The sequence below is a fragment of the Labrus mixtus genome, chromosome 19 (assembly GCF_963584025.1).
Source record: "Labrus mixtus chromosome 19, fLabMix1.1, whole genome shotgun sequence".
NCBI classification, from domain to species: domain Eukaryota; kingdom Metazoa; phylum Chordata; class Actinopteri; order Labriformes; family Labridae; genus Labrus; species Labrus mixtus.
The window spans coordinates 10,207,486-10,231,889 of NC_083630.1; the positions used below are offsets into that span (position 1 = coordinate 10,207,486).

The following is a 24,404-nucleotide window of genomic DNA, read 5'->3' on the forward strand; positions in this document are numbered from 1 at the left end:
CCCGAGTTGCTCCCCCTGCTTCGGTGGTGGTGTATGAATGGGATTAGTTACTTCTGATGGGTGATACTACATAGCGATCACAACCATCAGTGTGTGAATGTGTAGGTGTGACCTGCAGTGTAAAAGCACTTTGAGTAGTCAGAAGACTAGAAAAGCGCTATACAAGCTCAAGTCCATTTACCATCTTTGAATTGGCCCAGTGTAAATACGTTTCTATCAGTACCATAGCGAAGCACTGTTCAATGTGTAAGAAGACGGGGAAGATGGAGTGTAGCCGACTGTGACAAGGGATGATTCAGTGCATGAACCTGACCTGTTGCATGTTGCCAGCTGTTCTTCAAATCGGGTCAAGTTACAAACGAGTTATCTTCATTCATAATTGATTCATCCTTGAAGCTTAATCCAAAACTAAACGCTTTGAAAGAGCTCTGCAGAAAACGGTCAATAACGTAATGTTTCTCATTGTTGAAACTCTAAATAGGCAACTTAAAATAAATTTCAACCCACTGACCTTTTACTGAACCTAAACTATTCTGCTACTACACGTTTTTTACAACTGAATCATCAAACTTGTGATTTGTTTTATATAACTTTTAAATCTGTCCTTATCCTTTCTCTATCCGCTATAAGGGCCCAGGTCCACAGACAGCACCCTCACTGACCAATTAGAATCAAGACGGAGTGGGACATACAGTACAACATCAGGCTTTGTCAACAACAATGGCAGAGGAGATGCTAGTCTGAGGCCCCTTGTCCACCTAGAGTTTTTTTCCTCAGTTTTTTTTTTCAGTTGTTTTCAATGGGTCGAGAGCGTTCGCAGCAGAAAGCGGCCGCCTGGATGAAAAGCGCCGCTCTGAGCGCCCAACTTGAAAATCTTTAAATTTGTCAAAAAGGCACTGTTGACATCACGGGCGCTCTTTTGTATGATACAAAATGTATGATACTCCCTGTGTTTTAGCCTCTTACGGATCGTATCTCTCACATCCTCCTCGCTCCGTGTCTGATCAGGTAAAAACTATCTCTAATATAAAATATGCAGTAAAAGGTAACGGAGCCGTGTCGGTCATACAGCGGGCTTTGACGACAAACTGTTGTCATAGAGACAGGACGGACGTGCAGCGCTTTTCTTCTCAGCGCACAAACACTCCCGAGCGCACAGTCAACGCTTTTCTGCCCGGATAAAACACTAGGTGGACACAGGCATCACTCGTCTTTTCGAAGGAACAGTTTCCACGTAGAGGTGCTGCTAATGCCAGGACCCAACTCATTTACATTGTTTTCATGTTTTCTTGGTGATATTTCCTTAAATTAAAGCAAATATTAGGAACATGGAGCTATCTAAAATACACCTAACGGACATTACCGCAGAAGCAGAAGTTAACTTTTGTAACCTAGCGTCAGTGAACGCCGGAAGCTCCCTGAAACAGAGCGCCGTCTGTAGACAAAGGGTTTAGATCAGTTTGGTTTGAGGGGAATGTTTGTGAATTTTTCTACCAGTGTTTATGAGCTTGAGAAAGTGTGACCTGTAAGTTGCGGGGCCTTGTTGCCGTTTGTTGTTGCCATACGAAAAATGATGCAAAGATTGTTGCTGCTAGAATTCATCCATTATGTTAGGATTGAAGTCTGAGGCTCAGAATGGAAAACAAACACGGTGGAAGCTTTTCTAGGAGTATCGGTAGCAACACAATAAAATAAAGGTGGAAAAACAGAGCAGGCATGGGACTGTCAAGGTTTTTTGTGGCAGTGTGTTTTTGCAAGTGATTGCACCGCACAAACTCAGTGGGAGGTAGTCAAAAACAGCAAAGCCTCCTTTTTCAGCATCTTAATTATGCAAAACATGTAAACAGCTCAGGCTGGCACTAGTGCATTCCTGTACCAGTGAAATATGGAGATAACCTTACCAAGCAGGGAGCAGGGGACTGAGATGGAGAGAGAGAGAGAGAGAGAGAGAGGAAGAGGTAATAGCAACGAAATAAATGTTTGACTGATTGCAACAGTCTGAGTCGAGTATCACACTTTCTACATTGAGCTAAGCAAAGTTCCAACCTCTGGTATGTGTGTGGCAAATTGCAGTGAAGGATTTCAGGAGCTTTTTACCATTAAAAGTGTGCACTAAAAACTGAAGGCTGTATTTTAATAGAAAGAGGGTGAAATACAGCAGATGGGACAGAGACTGAGCCGTCACTGGTATGAAAATAATCCTCCAGCAGCCAGTATGGAGTCAGATGCTAAAGTGCCTGGTGCTGCAGTGTTTCTTCGTTAACCTGAGCGTGTGGCTGTGACACACCTGACTAATCCAGACTGGAAATGGAATTCAAATGTTACAGAGGGCTTAATATAGAGCAGCTTTGTTTCATTAGCAGGGAACAATAGGAAATGTCCTATTGTTTACGGTGAGAAGACAGACTCAGAGGGCAGAACAAACTCCTAGCTGGGGGAGTGTCATCCACCTGGGGAGGGGTTACTGCCCTTTGTGATGTCATGAAGGGAAACTCTCAAAACGGCCTGTTTGAGCACACATTTTCTGAAAAGTGGAGCAGGATGGACTTTTCTCATCATTGGGGGGTTTGTAGACAGACTAGGGACACATATTAGTGTTAGAGAAACATGGTGAAGTGTATTTTACATACTATGTGACCTTTAAATATAACAACAACAAAGACAACAATACAGGTATAAAAAGGTTTTGGTACATACGTGGGGGAAGAATAAAAATGAAAAATTAAGAAACAGAAATGTATGTATAAACACAAAATACAGAAACACTTACTTTTTAAATAGCAATACATTTAAAAAAATGAATCCGAGTAAACATATTGACAAATTGATCAATGAAAAATAGCTTAACGTTGAAAACAAACAGGAAAGTGAAAAAAATATGTGGAAAAATAAAAGCAAAACAAACCAAATACATACATTTATTTCACACTCTACCAAATACCGGTAATTCATTTTTAGATCATTAAATTGCCTTTTTTTTTAAGTTCTCTTTATGAATTTATCCGTGGACTGTTATTTACTTAATCTTAGTGCAAGTTACTTTTTCAGCCCTCGTTTCTGGTTTAGGATTGAACATCTAAAAGTAGCCACATTCTTAGTAAAAAATGCACACAAAAAATAAAAATATAATACCTACTATAAGATTGATTATTTTACCAGCATTGCATTTATTTGTACTGCCCTCTGACATAATTTAAATAGAACAAAAAGTTGATTTATAATATTATGGAAATTGTCTCAAATAAATTCAGGATTAAGTGACAGACTGGCACCTAATAGTTTGAAAGCTGATGTGATTGTCACATTTGACATTTCCCTGTCATTCTTCATCCTGTACATTAATTATGTCTCTCTCTGCACGGAGCTTCATCCAGTTGGCTTTTAGTTTTAGCTGCAGAGCTTCCTGTCTTGCTGTCCATCACAGACGACAGACGGCATGTCTTCTGAGATATTGAGCAGGGATCCTAAGAGGAGCACGTGGACATTTGCGTCAGTAAAAGTTGCCTTTGTGAGTCTGGGTTGGTGTTTTGAATGGAGATTCAGAGTGGAGTGGAAACACTGCGTCTAAATAAGCCACGGGCACCAAATTCATCTATTATGAATAATGAAGTTAGATCAGGCAGTTGCAGCTGCTTCATAGGGAATAGCAGAGCTGCTGGTTATCATGTCATTAATTAATAAAGATGAATGAGTCGCTCCCTCCCCTCTATTATGACACAATTTAGAACAAATGTCGCCTTTTCATTACAGAGCAATGGAAGCAAAGTGAGGCCAATGAAAAACACATTAAGGAACTGATGGCACAACTGGAGACTGTTGTACTTTAATCTGTAGAGAGACTGAGATTAATAGTAATTGTACTCTCAATGTTCTCACGTCCATATTTGGACTAACAATTTGAAGTCACGGGGCTGTTTTTGTGTTTATTTGTGGTTTAAGTAAAAAAAAAAAAAAAAAAAAGGAAAAAGGTCAGCACAGTATAAATTGTCAGGGATGACAATACATGTAGGCATTGTTACATCTAATTAAAATGATGCAACCGATGCACTGTACATAGGACTTCTAGCCAACTGACTTCTAATTTGCAGTCCTTGTTTTCGATTGGCTTTTAGGAAATCGACACACATGATACAACACTGTGAAAATAGACTTAAAAACTGGCAATTACAGCAGACATCTTTCCAACATCTGCACTCCTTTCTTCATCATATTGAGCTTAAGGTGCAAATCTCCAAGTAGATACATCACCCCTCGTTTTATCATTAGACTGGTTTTCAAGGAGCGTCTTTCTCGCGTGATAACTGTAATTAATACGAAGACACTCCTGCCAGGAATAAACTCTTTGACCTGTGGCAAGAGACAGAATAGATTAGCACAGTGGAATACCCCCCCTGGGGTTTTTGTAGCATATTAATGACCTCCCCCCTCCTCCTCATACACATACTGTTAGCCGTCGCTGCTTCTATCCAGCCGTACTCCACCAGCTCTCCATTCTTCAGACGATGCCCCCCACCACCACCACCAGCACTGAACAGCCCCCCAAACCATTTCACCCCCAACCCCCCACGTGACTGGAACCGGCACACTGATGAGGAGCCAGTTGCCGTGGCAACAGGAGGCGGTTGCTTTGGCGACTAATGGGAAGAGGGGCTATGGAGGAAACAATGGATGCTTAGCGAGGATGGGGGTGTTGTGACGGGCTGAGAAGGAGATGCTATTGAGCTATAAATAGACCAAAGGCTGTCTGTCTCCAACCATTCCACATTCTTCAAGACCCCCTGCTGAGATCATTCTTCCACTTTCCACACCTGTGATCATCACTCCTTTCTACCCCTGCTCTCTGAGAAGAATTAGCATATAGAAAATTAGCATTCCCTCTGTATGCAGGCTACAGGAATTACTCCCTTTTTTAGACAACTTGCTGTCTGGCAGTTTTCAGAAATACCACAGCTCATGAATAATCTACATGCATGGGTATGTATAGATCAGCTGGATTATATAACACACATTAAAGCAAGCTGAAACACAAGTAACCAGTCATATCGCACATATATGAAGCTATTTTTTTACCCTGGCAGTTAACTGCTTAAACACATCACATGCTGGTGTTTTGCAGTAAAATGTCAGATTGGAAGAAGGCGAAAAAAATGAGCCGAATTACTTAGGTGAAACGCTAGTCTTAAATCACACAAACATCCACAGTGAAACAATCATAACTACTGGATAGACAAGAAGCAGATATACCAAAACATCACAGGTGGACCAGTACTTTGACTACTTAGACCCTGGTATGACTGAACAGGGTTGGCTCCCTCATATTATGACATGAAACATAATTCTGAAATGTTACTTAAACTCTGCAACAAATGTCTACCAAGAGAGATTTGAAATACCATTAAGCATAAAATGTATCAAGGATCAACATAAGGGTTGGGTGATATTCGATTTTTTACAGATATCTGATTGGCCGATATTGAAATTGAATCTTTATATTTCATATTATTAAATCATCATTCAGTATTAAGCTAGCATAAATCTTTACACAATGCAAACACCATTGTGAATAGTAAGTTCAAAAACAATACAATCAAATGTAGCCTGCCCATCACTCTTGATGTTCAGAAAGACATCACTGAATCAGTCCCAGAACAAACCAGGAAGTCACATCTTTAGTTCAGCCCGCTGTCTGACTGCTCGATGAAGCTTGCATCACTTGTCATCAGACAGTAAACCAAAGTAAAATGTTATGTTAGCAGAGACAGCTCTGGGAAGTGATTGGCTTGCATTACCACAATAAAGTCACTGAGTAGTGAGCAGCAGTAATAGGGGATGCTTCGTATGGAAGGACAGATCTGTTCTCTCCAGCCTCCATTATAAGTTCCTTTTCAGTTGTGTTGACCTAAATTCACTTGATGTATTATTTTCTTGACTAATGTTGACGGGTGCATCTATCTGTCAGCCCTTCTCTTATGTCCATATTAAAGCAAGAGTTGAACTGTCACTCATCTTCTTACATATCTAAACATCCACATGAATATTGGTCAGAAAACCTTTTTCTTGACATTCAGACGTTCATGGTCTCCAGACAAGGGGCTTGAATGTCTATTCCAAGAACTTTAACAGCATGGCTTGAGACACAACACTGAGTGCGTTTAAACAGACCTTGTTATGAGCCTTATCCCAGTTTTGATTATATCTGGGATATGGCCTTAACATGCACAGTGAGAAACCTGGTAATCCGTATCCCGGTAATCATGATAAACACTAGTATCCCGGTTTATGATTACTGCATTTCATTTGTGCAGGCGCTTTGAGAAATCAGGGTAAGGCGCATACATGCCACAGTATCCCGGTTTATGGTGCAAAATCCTCAAAATCTGGATAAGGGCGGGGCGCCGGTAGTGCACTGCACACGCCCCATGTATGGAGGCTATAGTCCTCCAAGTGGGCGGCCCAGGTTTGACTTTGACCTCTCTTTTACCGCATGTCATTCCCCACGGTCTCTCTCTCCCTGATTTCTGTCTCAACCCAATGTCCAGTCTCTACAATAAAGGCACAAAAAGCCCAAAAATAAATCTTGGAGAGAAAAAAATGGATTAGGGCATATTGGATAAGATGTTCACATGCACAGACACAAATCGGGATATTTAAAAAACCTGATCAAAACCTGGATAACCAAGTCCATGTAAACGCACTCACCTGTAGGTTATGAGGGATATAGGAGCTCACATAGTTCTTTACAATTTTAAGGGGCTAAATCTAAACAGAAGTATTCACTCATGTGACAGAGGCCAACAAGATCCAACAGAAACATTGAAATGTACGAGGAGAACTTGAATGTTTTCTTTTGGAGAGCACAGCTGTTCCCTGTTACTTTCACTCTAAATCCGAGAGGCCATTTTAAAGGTGGCATGCGGCGCTGTTATTGGCGATGGCTTTTGTCTCGTCTGTGTGCCCTCCTGGTGGCCTGCACGGGTTATTAGGCACAGCGCTTCTGTCACCTAGTGGGATTATATAACACTTTGTATAGTGTGTGTGTGTGTGTGTGTGTGTGTGTGTGTGTGTGTGTGTGTGTGTGTGTGTGTGTGTGTGTGTGTGTGTGTGTGTGTGTGTGTGTGTGTGTGTGTGTGTGTGTGTGTGTTTGTTTTTGTGTCTTTGTCAGCCAACCAGTCAGACAGGATGAGGTCATCCATTTGGCGGGCTGAGTGTGTCCCCATGGGATTCGCTTATCAGATTTGTACTTTGAGAGGCAAGCAGCCCAGGAGGAGGAAATAAATTTAGCAAAAGACCCAACAGACGTGTAACACTGTGACTGTAGAACTGCCTTCAGCATGTCTACCAGCATGCCAACATGTCTACCTCTGTACTTGTCTGTCCACACCTGTCTGCCGGTCAGGTGTGATGTTGAAAGAATGACAGTGACTCTGTGGTGTGATGATGGGGGATCGGGGTTTTGTAATGGAATCAGATGGACCGGTTTGTTGGGCGATGGACAAGATTGTAGCCGAAGGCCCGTCGCTGCACGGTGATAGAGATGTTTGGTGTTCTGTTAGAGACATGTTTTCTAACTGTGTTGGCAGTCTGCCTCTTACTGGTGTCCAAACATGGAGGCATCACCAGGAGCTGATTGAAATGGATTGATGGGTGGACTAAAGAAAGGGAGAGGGCAAAGTCAGAACTCCTGTGAAATAGTTTATCAAACTGATTTCAGAATTTAACTCACTCCTCAGACACTTCAGTTGTTTGACAGCGGTCTGGTTTTGCAGAATTTCCTCGAATTTTGTGGCGCCAAGCATGTCAAATATTTAACTATGTTAAGACAAATCTCTGCCGTTTGAATGTTGTACAATAATTTTCCAACTCTAAGTACACATTCTATTTTTTTTTATATATTGTTAAGCTTATTAACTTTATAAAAAATATTTATCTGAAATAATAATGTGTTTTTTTCACTGTACTCTACAGTGAACACTTTGACCAATGTGTCAGACGAATAGGCAGTCAACCAATCAGAGAAATAGGCTACAGTTTTTTATGGGTTATTCTTGTAACATTTGATTTAAGGCATCATGATTTCCTTGAGTATTCATCACACGTAGTCAACAAAAAGGGACAATGATGACAGTGTTCATGTTAACATGATCCTGTGTAATCTGCTTTCTAACCCAATTTATCCCCATTATCATAGACCTCTGGTGAAAAGAAAGCATGAAACAGTAAGACAAAAAGACAATAAAAGGGACAAATTGTTTCTTCCTGTGTCATCTTTGATAATGATGGTCAGTGCATTTTGTTCAGAAACAATCATTTAATTTCAGTTGTTACTACATTGATATTAGGAGAGGCTGTCAGGAAATATCAAATATCATCATGACAAAACAATACAGCTTTCATTATATGGATTTAAATTTCATAGACAAATAAAAAGTACATGTTGTGACAACCATTAATCTACATGATTTGTATATCCTTGCTGCTACTCTAGTTAAGTTATGAAAAAGATTTTTCAGGTGAATAAGATTGGATTTCAATAAATAAAAGGCGATTACAACAGACCCTGTAGGGAGTAATGGGAGAAGCTTTACTACAGGAAGAAAGAATCCACCAGCCAGATTCTAATTGATCCTGCTTTTATAGGAATCTTACTTTCTAACACAGCCACCATGTGTATATTATACATGCCGTGGTTTTAATACCATTATTCTTACAGAAAGTGATCTGTCTTTCTTATTAATTATTGGTCACATACAACAACACAAAACTAACTCTAAGTTATTTAGACTATAATACCACCTAAACATTTAACATACTGCTGTTTTCCTTCAGAAATACATGTGGTATACAATATCATCTATCCAATACCTGGTAAAACAAGCATCACACAGGACTAGAACAGAAATAGCCCAAACCTCGACTGTTATGCCCCACTTGCAAAGAGTAAGAACTGCACTCTGCTGCCTGATTGTTCATGACACGCCCCCTGCTGAGCATCCCCTCACACTTCCTTGAAGTCAAGCCCATGGTGGGTTACCAAAAATACCAAACCTGCATGCACCGTGATGGAAATGCCAAAACCCTGAAGCAAAGACCCACCATTCGCTGTAGTGTGTGCACCCTGAACAACCTCAGAGCTCTTGGATCTTTAGGAGATTAAAACAGTGCCAACTTACATGTTAAGAATTTGGCATTCTATCTCTATTTGTATGAAATACGTCATGCAAATCTTGGACATATTTCCAACAGTGTTGTCTCAAATTTCAGCATTTAAACAACTCGTAGTACAAGTACAACCGCTAGGTCATTGGCCTAACGCTTCAAAAACATGACACTTGTCTAAAATCTTTTACGCAGTTGTCCTGTATACTTTTCTGTTTCTAATATGCTGTTGAAATCAGGTGAGGTTGTATGAAAAGCCAGAAAGTCCTTTTTGGCTGCGGTCCTGGGTCATGGTTAATTTCTGATTATTGATTTACATAATATGGAAGCAAACTCCTGCCCACTCCTGTCTAAATTGCACAAAAACATTGGCAACACATTTAAAACTTAGAAAGTGGCCATGGGTTTAAAATATGTCAGAAGATCAGTATTTATATTTTTTTTTACATTTGCTACTTGCTACAATATTAACAGTATCAAAGTATCAAACATTTTGACAGCCTTAGTGACCTTTATTGTTACATGTCCTAATCTCAATTTGTGACTCATTTTTGTTATCTGTGTTGCTTTATTTTGAAAATCTAATCTGATGCTGCATTTTTATTAATGCTGGTTTTACTGTGGAGACCTACACATGCAAAACTGATGCTGAGTTGGTTATATTTAAACAAAGAGTTCTTATAGGAGGGGCTGGGAATGAGAACATGTTTCACATTAACCCACACCAAATCTAACTGAGCTCTTTTCAGTCGAACTTTCCAGTTAATCTTCACTTCCTGCGTCCTTTGTTACCATTTTGTTATCACTTTTCTTTGTTTAGTCTTTCGTCTTCACTATATTCCGTCCGTTGGCACTCCTTAACTTTATTCTGTCTGGCATTTCCTTTCTTTGCCTTCTTTCTTATTTAACTAATTTTCCTTGTTTCTGTCTCCGTCGTCATATAGTTGCCCCGATAATTTCTTCCCTTCTTTTCCTTTTTTTTTTGCCATGATGTTCAAGTGTCAGCTCTAATCCCACACTAAGTCGTCCATTCATCTCTTTTCCCTCTTTTCGCTCTCTCTGCCCTCATCTGTCTGTATCCTCGTCACCCTCCGACCCGCCATCCCTCGCTCTGTCCCTGTTTGCCTGTCTGTCTGTTATAAATCACTGTGTACTGCAGACGTTTAGCCTTCAGTCCAAACCGAAATCCACTAGAACTACTGTTACCGCCAGCAGTTTTTTCTGGCGAGGATAACACACAAACACACACAAACACACACACACACACACACACACACACACACACACACACACACACACACACACACACACACGCAAACAAGTCTGAGCCCAGAAAACAAGCCCTGCCCTCCCACTCTGGCTTTGCTTTTTAATGCAATGTTGATGTGTTTCTTTTTTCATGCATATATTGTGAAATAAGACCATATTAAAATATCACCTCTAACTGACCACTTAGTCAATTTACAGATTTGTAACATCTTCACAGCTCAATTAAATGTAAAGGTATGATCGCACCCTCCCACTTACCTTAGGGAAAGCAGTGTAACGGTCTTGTTGCGTTATCCGGCACTTACAAACATTTAACACAATGTGCGTGTTTCTTATGATGATTTCAATCACCTGTGCAGAAGGGTTCAATTGAAGTAACAGACGTTGGAGAGTAATACAAATAATTAATTAATTCTAATTCCAATTTAGAGCCCACGTGATTAGTATGGAATCGACATACTGTATGTCGTTGCAGCTATAAGTTGCTGCTGGGGAAATGTTTATTAGGTTGAATTTGTCATGCCATGAGGATCAGATCACAAGATATTAGCCAGTACAAGAAGAGAGAAATGCACTCAATGTCTGTGTTAAAGCCCTCGTTCAAAAAGCCCCAGTTTTCTCTAAAAAATGAAGGTAATGGAAGGCATAATTTGCTCTTTCAACGTGCAAAATGTACAAAGCGAGAGGCTATCAGCTGTAGTTTCCTTACCATATATATTTTTTTAAATTACAGCAAATAGGTTTACCAGTCAATCACTTAACTATCTGAAGTTTTTGAACAAGTTCAGGCACAATTAATCCATGTTGCAGCTTGTTAAATCACCACAGTTCCAGTAAATCTTTGCCAGTTTCACATAACTTCTTGGAAATCACAGCTTTGGTGAAATTGGCAAGACAGAAATGGCTGAAATGGAAGTGAAAGTGTTTCTGTGCAAGATGCCAAGCTGAGTTCTTGTTAAGTGCTCACAGGCTCGGCTCAGTGTGAGATCAGGCCTGAACTGTGTGTTTGACTGTATTCATGTATTAATAGGCATGTCTATCATTCTACAGTGTGTCTGTCTGGCACACTGATTACCAAGGAGAATACTCTCTATGTGTACATCTGGGTTTATAGTTGATCAAGTGCATGTTTTTTTGGATCCTCTCTGTGTTCCTGTGTGTGTACAAGTGTGGAAGGTAATGTAGTGGGATTCTCCTCTTGGGACAAGGTTCAGTATGAAAGGAAATGGGGTGTCTCTACTAGAGGCTTTACACATCATCCATCTACCATTTACTATCTCCCTTTCTTCTTTCTCTTCTCCCACCTCATGCTGAGCATTTAGCCTGGTAACACTATAGGAGAAGTGAACATGCACACATACATGATGTGGTATTGCACGCAATAATTTACAATTCTATCACCAAACATTTACTCAAACCATTGGTGCTGTATTATTTACTGTGTGACTCTATCGCCTGCCATGCTTCCTCACGTCTGCTCTCTCCCTCTTCTGCTATCTTTCTTGCTATGTCAGCAAATCAGGCTTGATGACTAATGTTACGTATATATCACATGCATCAGGCAGTGACATGTCTTTAAAAAAAACTAGTCCTTACCAGTCCCTGTATCATTGCTGTTGAACTCGCCTTCTGCTATTAGGAACATTAACCCTTGGACCTTGTTGTTTCCAAATTTTGGAGATGTTTTCGTCGGCTATTTGTGAACTACAAATTTCTTCTTCAGCTTCAGTTGTAGCTGCTGATTGCTGATGTCTCCCACAAACACACAAAAACCTCGAAATATCACAGCCCTGTCCTGTCCTTCCAGCTTCACATTTGTGCATTGGTCAATACATCTCTGTTAAAACTTTGACTGCAGAATACAACCAGACAACCTTGTTCCCCTATTCCATTTCCATACATACTATATAGAAACATGGGGCAGAATACAGGCACAAAATTAGCACATTGACTTGTGTTCACAGGGGAACATGATGGAAGGTGTATGTTCTTGTTTGTTACAAAACAGAATTGATCAAGCACTCCTACAGACAAAGTAGTCTTGCCACCAAGCTTAAGGTTTGAACCAAGAACATTTTGTATTTTACATTAAGCTCAACATTAATTCACACAGAAAGAAAGTACGGAGACAGTGTCTGAAGCAAAGTGAAGAAGTGTAGTCAGAGGTAGATATAGTGAGCCATAAATTCATTGTGTTTCTTCTTGTGCGGGTCAATGCAAAATGTGTTAACAGATGTTTGGAGATTTAGAGTGTCATAGTTTGCAAGGTCTTGAAATCAAAACCACTTTCCCCCCCTGTAACGTCTATCCTCAGCCTTCACTCAGCCCCCTGGGGAAAGACAGATCTGTGTGTGTGTACACGTTGTGCTTTTTTTATCATTAAACAGAATGAAAGGGGAAAAAAAGGGGTTGGGGGGGGGGGGGGAGAAAAATGTGGATTGAAAGAGAAAGCTTTAGGGGAGGGGGCTTACTCACTCCACCACTGTGGGTGGGATCTTGGAGCAGGCAGCAGCCAATTGGCAGCCACAACTGGGTCATATGACGACTGTACTCAACAGTGAGAGAAGCGGGGAGAGAGAGAAAGAGAGAGAGAGAGAGAGAGGGAGGGGAATAAGGGAGAGAGCTGCACATTGAGTTCCACCTCAGTGTGTGATTGAGTTCACAGCAGAGGCACAGCACGAGAGACTACACACACGAGCAAACCGGGTGCAGAGCACACCTGAGTGACTTCAGAAAAGGCACAACAGTGCAGAACAACAAAGAAAAGGGGCAGATAAAAGAAGACAAGTGGTGGAGATTACCTTGAGACAAAGACTGAGACAAAGGGACTGTGAAACAAAGAAAGGGGGAGCGAGAGAAAAGACAGGAGAGACAGCATGTCTTCTCTCTCCAATCAGCAGACTGGCTCTCCTTTCGCAGAGTACAGTGAGCTGTGCAAGGTGCCGTCCCTGTCACCCGGTGTGCCGGCTCAGAGCTGGGATTGGCAGCATCCCTCAGGCATGGACATGGGCGCCCCGAGGAGTCTGGTTGTGGGTCCTGGGGCTCTGGCATCCACCGGACTCACGGATGAAGACAAGCTGTGCTTCTTTGAGCAGCCGGGCAGGGCCAGCATGGACGTCGAGCTGAAGGTGCCAGGCAAGGCTGGGGGCATCTCTGGAAGCACCTCCCTTGGCAATGCTTCCCTGGGGAGCACGGGAGAAAGTCCGGACAGCCCTCTGTCTTCCTCCCCATCGCCCTCCCCAGCTTCCCCTGGCAGACTACCCTCTGCCCTGGGATGTGGGGGCACCAGCAGGGTCTCCCTTCCACCAGTTCCTGGATCCCCAGCCAGGCATATGGAGCTCCCTTCACCCACTAGAGCAGTGCATCCACACTCTATGGGAGCCTCGCTGATGGACGATTCTCCAGTTGATGGAGATTCTCCATCTGAACCATGGAAAAACTCCGGTTTCGCTGAATGCAGCCCAAAGGTTGCGATGCCCCAGGTTGCCCCTAACTACTGCGTTATTGGAGATGCCAATGACAACCACTTTGAGAAGGAGGACAAGGTTATGGCTGGAGCAGCCCTTGTCACCCGTCAATTATCTGAGGGCTCTTCAAGGGACAACAGTGAGGAAGAAGATTTAGAAGAAGAGGAAGGGGAGGAGTTGGAACCCTGTTTTATGGGTCGAGCGCAGCAGCAGAGGAAGGCTATGCGTCGTGCAATGTCTGAATGCTCCCACTTGTCTGTTCCAACCAGTTTAGATCTTCCTGATAAATACCCAGGTGGAGATGGGGCAGGGTTGGACCAGCTGGTTTCACCCATGGGTGGTCAACGTCGCTCACCACACTCCATGAAGCGCTCACATACTGTTGCAGAAGACCAGTCCCCGACCCCACCACCCACCCTCTCGGCAGCGGGCACCACACAAATTGACCTGCGTCAAGCCCAACCTGAACCACCCCTATATCTCTCCCCATTCCTACCACTGAAGGATGGCAATACTGGCTTCCCTCTGTCACCACTAGAGGCCCCAGTAGAGGGCTTTAAGGAGGAGAAGGAGATAGGTGGCATTGTGCTTCCGGTGCCACCCAGTCCCAAGGGGTTCAGCAGCATGGACACCAGCTCTGCTTTGTTTATGGGCTACAACAATGAAACGGAAACTGGCAGCAAATCTGACATGGCGAAAGATACAGGCTTTGGAGCGGATTTTAAACTCAACACCAGTGCTGGTGTAGACTTTTTAGCTGGCGGCAAATCAACACTGGCAGAGGACTTTGATGGTGACCTTGCCACTGGTAACTATACCAACCACGGATTGAACTCCAGCACAAATCCCTTCATCACAATGGATGGTAGGTACAGGCTTTATTTGCCGTCTCTGCCATTTAACTCTTGAACTTATTCTTCAACTGTTGACTGGCAGACATGTTGAGCAACTGAGTTTGAAGAATACACGGCTACTGCCCACAGCTTTGCTGCTGTTGAACTGCTCAGACTGCTTGCACAGTAAGAGATGTTTTGAATATGAACATGAATTTCATGAATGGATAGATCAGATGCTTGTATTATCAAACATAGTACAACTGTCAACAGAGTAATCGTCTGCAATCTCAAAAATATAGGATTTAAACCTGCTGAAAAGTGGCTGTCCAATAATTGAGTCTTTAAAAATGTAGGCTCCCCAGAGAGGGTTGTTTTCGTGCTGAAGAGATAAAGTGGGTGGAGCATGCAGGCGGTAAGAAAAATGGTAATGAGGAAGACGCTGTCTTGATTAAGTGATGTCTATGATCAGTTCTCAGTGGCTCTGTGTGTGTGAAGCACAGAAAGAAAGCATGTACTGCCCATCCAAAGACATACCAGTACTTCTCTCATAATTGTGAGTCACTTGAAGATGATGAAGATATCATAATGATCTTCTTTGTGCTCTCAACATGCACCGCTATGTGTAGAATTATTGGTCCGAGGGTAAAGAAAGTGATATTCCATTCATTTTTTTTTTCAAACGCTTCATTTATTCACAGGACTCAGTTTCAAACCTAATTTGGTTTTTCTGGTTTAAGCTTGCAAATGGCTCGGGGTTAGAAATATCTTCAGATTCAGACTGAAAGGAGGAGTGTCAGTGAGTGAGGGAGAGTGAAAGAGAAAGAATGAAAAGCTGAGCAAAGTCGACAGCAATAGAGCAGCCCCCTGCGGGCTACTTGAAATTCTAGGATAGTAGTGTCTGTCTCATTGTGTTGGACAAAGACGGTGTGCCAATTTTAGACACTGATCGTCCACAAACAAAAAAGGGTGTGTGTATATTTATTTAGAGTGTGTGGCTACTGGGATAACAGCTATACTGTCTTTGATGTACTATTTGTGCAAACAAGTGCTACGAGTACAAGAGTGTATGTCGATGTGCATGCAAATGTGTGTTGCAGCACAATAAGCTTGCAGCTTGTATAGTAGCTGACTCTTCAGATGACATTTGGATGCAGGGTCAGGATAACAAAGCTCATTATTGCTGATGGCGACTCTGTCTTTGTCCAGCGTCCTGCTCCATGCTTTACATCTTTCTTTTTTTCCCTCTTCGTCTATGATGCCCTCTATGTTGAGCTCTTTCTTATGTCTCCTGTTGCTCTGAATGCTCATTAGATTCTTGGTATATGGGCAGAGCCAAGATGGCTGAAAGCAGGTCACGGTCACATTGAATGATGACCACTTTTTAGCCAAAATGGGGTCACTGACTGGGAAGCTTCGTCCAGTACGATGGTGCTTTCTTTAATGACCCTTTTGCCTCCACTTTCTTTCTCTTACACATTTTCCCTCTTTCCTTTATTTGCCCGTTTCTTTATCTTTTTCTTCCCTCCTTGCTTGCATGCAGCAGTTGTTTTCACTGCTTGTCACAAAGCCGAGAGTGGAATAGTCTGCCAGCCTGGCCACCAGAGTATTAAAGGGGCAGTAATCTTAATTTTCCTTCCCCTGAAGTCTAAACAGGCGCATGGAAGTGTCATCAAGCCACAGGCAGTGTGTTGTATTTAAACATCTGGTTGCTTTCATACCAAGGTCAGAAATAGATCTCTGTAGCTCCAGTTGTGTGGAAACCCTTTCTATTCACTTAAAGCTCAAAAATACATGACTCCCGATGAAGTAAGACCCTTTGGAGATAAATTGTTTTTCTGTAGTGAAGGCAGCTCTATTGTACGAGCTTCACATGTGCAGTATACTGTACCCTGGTCTTTGCTTCTTCTCTCTAGGGGGGTTGTGGGGAATTAGGATAAGCAGATTTGAAAAAGAAAAAAAAGGAGGAAGAGGATTGAGATGGGTTAAAAATTGGAAATATGGAAAAAGGGATAGAGAAAGATGCAGATGAATGTATGAGGATTGAAAACAGGACGTATAGGATTTGGTTGAACCTTGCTTGGAAATATGGAGGGAGCATTAGGAGTTGAGAGAATGAACAAAAGATGAAAAGTGAAATAAGGGAGAAATATAAAACAGGGTTGGTGGGGAAAAAATCAGTGTTAATCCCCTTTCAGGTCACATTTTGTTTTATAATATTTCATGCTTTAAAGGGGGATTTTCAGCTGTTTGCGCTAAGAATCAAGCAGATATTTTTCACATTATGTTAAGTCTGGAACATTGAATTGAAGAGTCTGCTGTAGTAAATGGCTTTGGGACATGAGCTTAATGTTTTGTTCTGATGGACGTCACAGCGCTGAAAGGCAGCACTGTATTTTTTGACATACATAGTTTTTTTTTCTGTCATGGAATATGGTTTGTTATCTGTGTAATTGTGTTTCTATTAAGGCTGCATCAAATAGTCAACCTTATCTCATGCAATGAGAAGAGCCAGATTTAACCAAGTTTTTGATGGTCGGTTAGCTGCAAATAAAAAAACGTAAAACTCCTTTGTGAGTTGTGCTGCGTTTGCACTGCTGGACACATGTCAGCTAATCCATTGATCACTAATTAACGTTATTTAACCTCTTCAAATATTTTAACATGGATGTTAATTAAAAACAATATTATAAAACAGTTACGTTAACGTAATTTTTGTTACTTTAATTCAGTTTATGGTCAAGTTTATTTGGAATTTTAAAACCAGAAAAGGATTAGTAGACCTTCAGGCAGTAAGAAAAATAAAACATAAAGACTCGTTAGATTGTCATAGTGGCCAAAGCCACAGTCTGCTTCTTTTTATCATCTTGGACTTAAGACAAGCGACCTATTAGTTTCAGCCCGTTCAGCAGGTAGACCCGTTGTCATGGAGATGCAAATTTGCACAAAGACTCGCTGCAAGTGCGCATGCCCACTTAATGTTGCTGTTATTTGCTGAAACTAGGAAGGGGAAAAAACCTTAACCGATTGCTGTGCCACAGTTCACTTTCATGTTATCAGCTGCTTTTTGGAGGAGGAGGCAGTACCCTTTGATCAGTAAGCGTGTGAGACTGCTGGCTCTTCTCTGAGTGTCAGAGCTAAACACGCAGATCCCCTATCTGAGCTGCTGTCTTTCACAAATCACTGCATAATGCTACTTTTATTTAACCGCCACTGTTGCCGGTAGGTTGAACAATCAGTGTTGCCTTGCGCGCACGCTACAAAGAAACGTGTGTATTTTAACAGGGGATGACGGTGTTGCAAAAATCCATGTCTAAGCAGAATGTAATACCAGTGACGGTACGGGTTTACTGCCCACCTCTAGTTTTTTGGTGGTCTGACAGATGCGTAGATTGTGGCTGCTGTGTTGGTTGGATCTTGAAGTGGTTTACATGGTCTGAATCACAAGAATCATTGTCAAGCAATGTCAGCATTAAGGATTACTTAAACACAACCAAACCGGGATAATGAGAAAACACTCGATATATCCAAAAAGTCTCTATTATTTGTAGATTTTAAATACTCACAAATCTGTCTTTTTGAGGGTCTAAGTCATCATGGCCTCTTTAAGAACTCAAATCTACTGACATTGTTTTTTGACAATACAGATTAACATTAATTGCAATTTCAATGAATTAATAATGGAATCAACTGATTAAATGAAACCAGAGTTTACGTCGTTGTTAATGGATTAACAGTTAAGAAAGGGACATTTTGGATTAACAGTGCCCACCTCTGTGTGTGCTTCGTGCATCTGTTGCACCTAAAAACCGAACAAACAACAGTCTTAAGGTTTACGAGGTTCAGCACCTTCACTGCATACTCCATGTCAACTCAGAGTCCTATCTCATGCTCCACTCTGTTACCACTTCACAACCACTTCAACGTGTCCAGCGTGTTTTGATGTACTACCAAAGGGCAGTGATGGAGTGTATCGTTCACTTCACAGAGAATGCTGTTGTCAATGCTCACAAGCCTCAAGTGTTGTGGAGCAAAGAGTGACAGGGTTTTAATGAGACAGCATCCGTAAGAGCTGATTTACATAATCCACTTGAGGAGCCAAATGAAGGCCGTAGAATTCAGCTGTAGTTTAATGAAGATGGAGAGTTTTTTTAAGCTTTATTTATTGGCTTTTTTGGGCTTTTATTGTAGAGATAAGACAGTGGATAGAGTCGGAAATCAGGGAGAGACAGAGCGGGGAAGGAGCCAAAGGTCGGATTCGAACCGTGGCTGCCTGCTTGGAGGACTGCAGCCTCCATACATGGGCGCATTAACCACTGCGCCACCAGCGCCTCAAAGATGGAGAGTTTTATCGAAACATCTGCAGATATGGTTTGCATCCAATTTGGAAGATAAAGATAACTACTTTGATCACTTCTTTCTCACTACCTTTCTATAAGTACAAATGTCTTATAACTTGCATAAGTCTGATAAGAAAAAGCTGTCTTGAACTTGACATCCTAGGTCAGAGTTATTCAACAGTTCTACAGTGAACAGTGCACCTTTTCCCCGAAAAAAAAGTGGCTATTGGTATGCTGATGTGTTTACATATTAATCCCAACTACTGCTGTTAAAATATCAGACATGCTCGTTTAAACTTACATACATAAAAAGAATGAGAGACCTTAAGAGCTTTATTAATGTTAAAGACGAGTCAGCATATTTTACCATATTATTAAGACAAGAATAATAGAAAAACACTGGGTTGAGGCGGTGCTCTTCAGGAGAGTCCAGGCATAACAGCCCTAAATGAGCTGTAAGTGTTATCATTATGCTAATGAAACCTTCTGATGAACTGGCTCACTGCACCTAGATGCTCATTGTTCTCTTCTGTCCTGAGCCATTTATTATACAAGAGTTAGAGAACCCGGGGGCATCCTGGTGCCTCAGCAGCTCTGCTAAAACAGCAGGTTGAGATTCAGCTGACACACCCTTTGCATGGGCTGTGTTGCATTTGTGACAACAGCAACATTACTGCCATGTAACGGTTTGGTGAGACTTGGTGCAAAGCCAGTCGGTGAGGGTCAAAGTCAGAGATGTCAAACACATGCACAGTGATGTTTAGACTGTGTCATTTGAAAACATCTGGGGGGGGGGGGGGGGGGGCGGTAGGTCAGTCTGTGTGGACTCAGTATGGGAACCGGACCAGAGGGTCTTCAGTAACCGACCAAAGTCTGGTTACTTCAGAGGTGCCCTTGAGCACCCCCGTGTGCAGCCCCTCACTCTGACTCTATGTGTGTATACTCTGATGTGTGGCGGCCCGCCCAGGTAATGTTAAGCAATTTGGTCACTTTTGCACACCATTAGTGGTACGGTTCCAACCAATCTCGGAAACCCATCAGCAGTCATCGTCTGATAGACGATATATGCCTCTTGGGACGGATACCAATGTCTCTGTAAATCTGGTGAAGGCACCGGTTAGCGTTAAACGACCTCTAGCCAAGACTTCTTTTGCGACGTAAACACTGCACAGAGAAGCAATTTTTTTCTTGTTAGTTTTTTGGTCCATAACATCACAGAGGTCATTTATTGAGCCTCAGTTTAACTAGTAGAATATAACTAGTATCACTTCGGACTGCGTTAGCAGTAGAGCCCGAAAAAGACATTTAGATTTTCTTGTGATTTACTTGTGAATTAACAGAGTAATTCAAATCACTGTGACTTTGCAATAAAAACAAACACTTCCAGGTAAGACCTTCTCATATCCCATAGCAGTCTTAACTCAGACCCTGAAACAGAAGCAGCTGTATGAAAAGCTTTGGCTGTACTTGATGGGGAATGTTGCTCTCATATTGTCATGACTGCACTTCAGGAGTTATTACTGACATCATGTCTGACCTCCACTCCACCCTTATGTTCTCATCAAATATTTCTCTCAGAGTTGCCCTCTATCACCAACCCACAGCCTCAAGGGAAACTGTGATTGATGATTCCAATCAAAAGCTCCATCAATAATTGATGCCCCTCTCTTGGGAGGTGAATCATCGCTCATTTCTTTTTTGTCCAAAGACAAGTCATAGCTCGAGCTCATAGTATGTTTCCCTCTGGTCCCGTTCCTCTGGTGTTTGAGTGCTTTCTGCTTCGGTGTTGTAGAAAGAATGTGCTGGTCAAAGGGTCATTTGTACCTGATGGTGCTTTGTCTGAAAACAGTCGGAGAGTCTTTTTGTGGGTAAAGAGGATATGTTCCCAAAAAAGGAAAAGCATTGTGGGCGAAAAGGGTCTCACAGTAGAGAGTAGGTAGGTTAGGTGTCATGTCTTGTCTGCTTAAATGAAGCAATTTTCACCTCTCTGCTTCCCACAGCTGTGACACGTATCGGGTTTCTGCCCTAATTAAAGGATCAAGTTTATCTCCTGAGCCTCTCTTTGTTCACAATGTTTTTTAACTTTTCCTTCTGTCTTGCTCCCTACCTTCCTTCCTGTCCCACTGTTTTCTCACTTTATTTAGGTCACCTTTGTTTGATTTATACAGTCACTGATTTGTGTTCCTCCTGTAAGGTCTGATGTATGTCACTGCTCCAGGTCGGAGGTTCCTGCATCTTATGTAAATAAACAATGTAATTTCATTCTACTCAAATCACCCGAATTGACTCGTCTTCCCTCCTTTCCTTCCTCCGTTGTCCTCCCTCTATCTCTTTTTCAGCCTATTGTGGTTTTGCATATTTCTCTTCAGAGTATTGTATTATAATTGGCCTGGTAGTATTTAAAAAAAAAGAAAAAAGACATGAACTGCAAAAACACAAAATTGGAAAAAGGAACGCGTAAACAATCCTAATGAGGTCAAGGTTTTTTTTTTTACCCCCTTTTGTTCCTTCATTATTTGTCTTTCATCTCGCTCGCCTTCTGTCTGCCCACTCAGCTCTTAATCTGCTGATCAATATATTGCACACCAGCACTCAAGCTCTAAAGCCATCCCCCCACCTCATCCCTCCTTCAGTTTTACCCTTTCTTTAACAATCATTTGGCTCAGTTTCCCTCCTTGGACACCATTTCTCTGACTTCATATGAGTCAGAAACACAACAGGTAGCAGTATAAGTTTGAGTTCAAATCACTTTCTTTGTCAGTGGTCCGCTCTAGTTTTAAAGGCTTCCTATACTATACTATTACTCATAGCAGATTTTCAAATCAAAACAATTGCTTTCTTCAGACACAACTCACTCATCCCTCAGCACACCCCACCCCCCTCAACAACCTCAATAGTGCCATCTTAATTGTCTGATTGTATGATTACAATAAAATCTCTGGGAATGTAATAGGTCTGATTAGCTCATGTCTCTACTGGTACACACTGTACAGGGGGTACTTTTTTGATAACGCATCACTTTTTATTTGATGAATTATAAGGGTCACTCACAACAAGGTGTGTAGCTGACCTGGCTGATGTACTTGTACATGTAGCTGTTTGTCAGAAGGCCTAAGACCTGGCTCAGGGGGGCTCTCTGGTTCGAGTCCCTCCTCTGGCTCCTTTCCCCCACATGTCGTTCCCCGCTCTCTCTCTTCCTGATTTCCGGCTCTATCCACAATCCTATCTCTATAATAAAGGCACACAATAAAAGGGCCAAAAACTAAAAAAAGACCCACCTCAGCTCCAGTTCTTTGTCTGGTGTTAGGTTGACTGAAAGTTACGGTGAAACAGCATTTCTAGCATGGCGACCACCATTGACGGGCTTCCAAATCCCCCTGCAGTAACAAATGAGTGACGTTACTCAGGCTTCATCCATTAATATTTACGGCAGATGATCCTATCTGGCATCTGTTCTGTTGTTATCTTTAAGAAAAGAAAGAATCATCAGAGGATCCTGTACTAAACTGGTTCAGTATAGTATATTTGGTGCTCAGCTGAACTCGTTGTTAGGTCAGCATCACCTGAGGTCAGATGATGCCCATGTTTCATGCAGTGAGTCAACAGATGAGACAGATCTTCTTTTAGCTTGTTTACATCGCGTGATATTTTGGTTTAGTAGGGCAGCAGCGTCATCCAGACTCATAGTATTTGGTCTTTATTCACATCATTGAGTCTGGTCTAAAAATAAACTACTACAAACTCTGCTTCAAGTGTTGTTTTGTGACACTGAATTGTTTCTTTATTCTCAGAGCAGATCAGTGCTGCTAGTTTCTGTTCCCTTTTGAGTAAAACTACAGAATTCAATAAGAAGGTATAATACAGAGGTGACAGATGATCAGTTAAAATGAAATGAGAAAATCTGGTCACACTCTATAGGTGCACATTAACTAGTTTATAGGAGCTTATAAGCATGTATATTAGGAGTAGTTAAGCTCATAATTAGTAATTATAAAGCATGTCATAATGCCATATTATGCATGACTTTATGATAGGACTACTGTGTCTTTAAATACGAGTTTACTCACCTGTTAATAATTACTTATTAATAGTGAGAAATTCAGTTTTTGTTCCTAAATCATGATCTTTAACAATTTCCTCAGTTTGCTGAGTGATGCTACCGACACGAAAGGCCAGCAAAACGTATAAAGATACGAGTGATTCATGGTTCATTATTAGCAGTAATCAGTAATCATTGATTATTTAGGGACAAACAATATTTGAAAGCCTAAAAACCCTTTGTTATTACTAATGAAGAGGAAAACATAGTTATTACACGCTATTTGGAGATTTTCACTTTGTGACATCACAAAGGGCAGTAACCCCTCCCCCAGGTGGGTGACACTCACATAGCTAGGTTTCTTTTTGTTTTGCCCTCTGAGTCTGCCTTCTCACCGTAAACAATAGGACATCGTGCAAGAATGCCGAAATACACCCAAGCCCTTCCAGAGGGGCGTGGCCAGACACAGATCATTTACATTTAAAGGTACGGACACAGAAACAGCCTGTTCTGAGCAGGGCTGAAAAAGAGGGGTTTATAGACATGATCAAATACAGGATCAGAGTGGATTTTTGGCAAGACACCTAAAAGACATGTTTTGCGGAGCTCAGAGACTTCTTTAAACTGGTTGAAAAGGAGGATAATATGTGACCTTTAAACAGACATTACCTTTAATGATAACAAGGAATCAAATCAAATATTCCTTTAAGCTGTACTGATCCAGATACTAGTTTGTTATATAGGGAAAAGATCTGTCCCATAAGCTGTTCATTAAATGCATTAATACATGCTTAGTAATGACTTATAAGGAGCCCATATGCCGAAAAGAAACAAAGTCATTTATAAATTGTTGCCAAATATTTGAACAAGAAAAAGCTTTTACCCCCATTATTAGCACCTATATATCTGATCAAATCGAACTCATCTATGCCAGTAATGATCCAAAGTACCCTGAGAATACAATCAGCTGTAGACTGTTGTTCAGGAAGCTTTCAGCTGCAGTATTGTTGACTAGGAAACAAAATGTTCTTTGCATTGATTTTTGCTTCAAGGTTCTGAGGTTCTCATCAGATCTTTCAGAAGAAGATCTTGGGTTTATCCTACTCTCTTACGTTCACTTTTATATTCCTGCTGCTTCCTTCCCTGATGGTGTAGTAACCTGGGCAACAGGAAGAGATAGGGTTGTTTAATTATAAGTCTATATGTTGCAGAATAAAAAAGACAGAGACCAAGAATGGAAATAATACATATGAAACAGTAATAGTAGAAAGCACTGGAGACTGTAAGGAGGGAGTGGGAG

At 41.5% G+C, this 24,404-nt stretch overlaps 1 protein-coding gene across 11 annotated transcripts in view; it reads left to right on the plus strand.

Moving 5' to 3' along the window:
- The window catches only part of LOC132994505 (microtubule-associated protein 4), a 125,137-nt gene that overhangs the window by 79,204 nt on the left and 21,529 nt on the right, over window positions 1-24,404 (plus strand). Inside the window, exon 1 of one of the 11 annotated variants that reach the window (XM_061064890.1) lies at window positions 12,906-14,757. The exons of the other annotated variants lie outside the window; for them this stretch is intronic. Within the exon in view, the coding sequence (XP_060920873.1) occupies window positions 13,302-14,757 (1,456 nt within the window). The 5' untranslated portion in view covers window positions 12,906-13,301. Of the gene's footprint in view, window positions 1-12,905; window positions 14,758-24,404 lie in introns of those variants that run through there. 11 annotated transcript variants of the gene reach the window in all.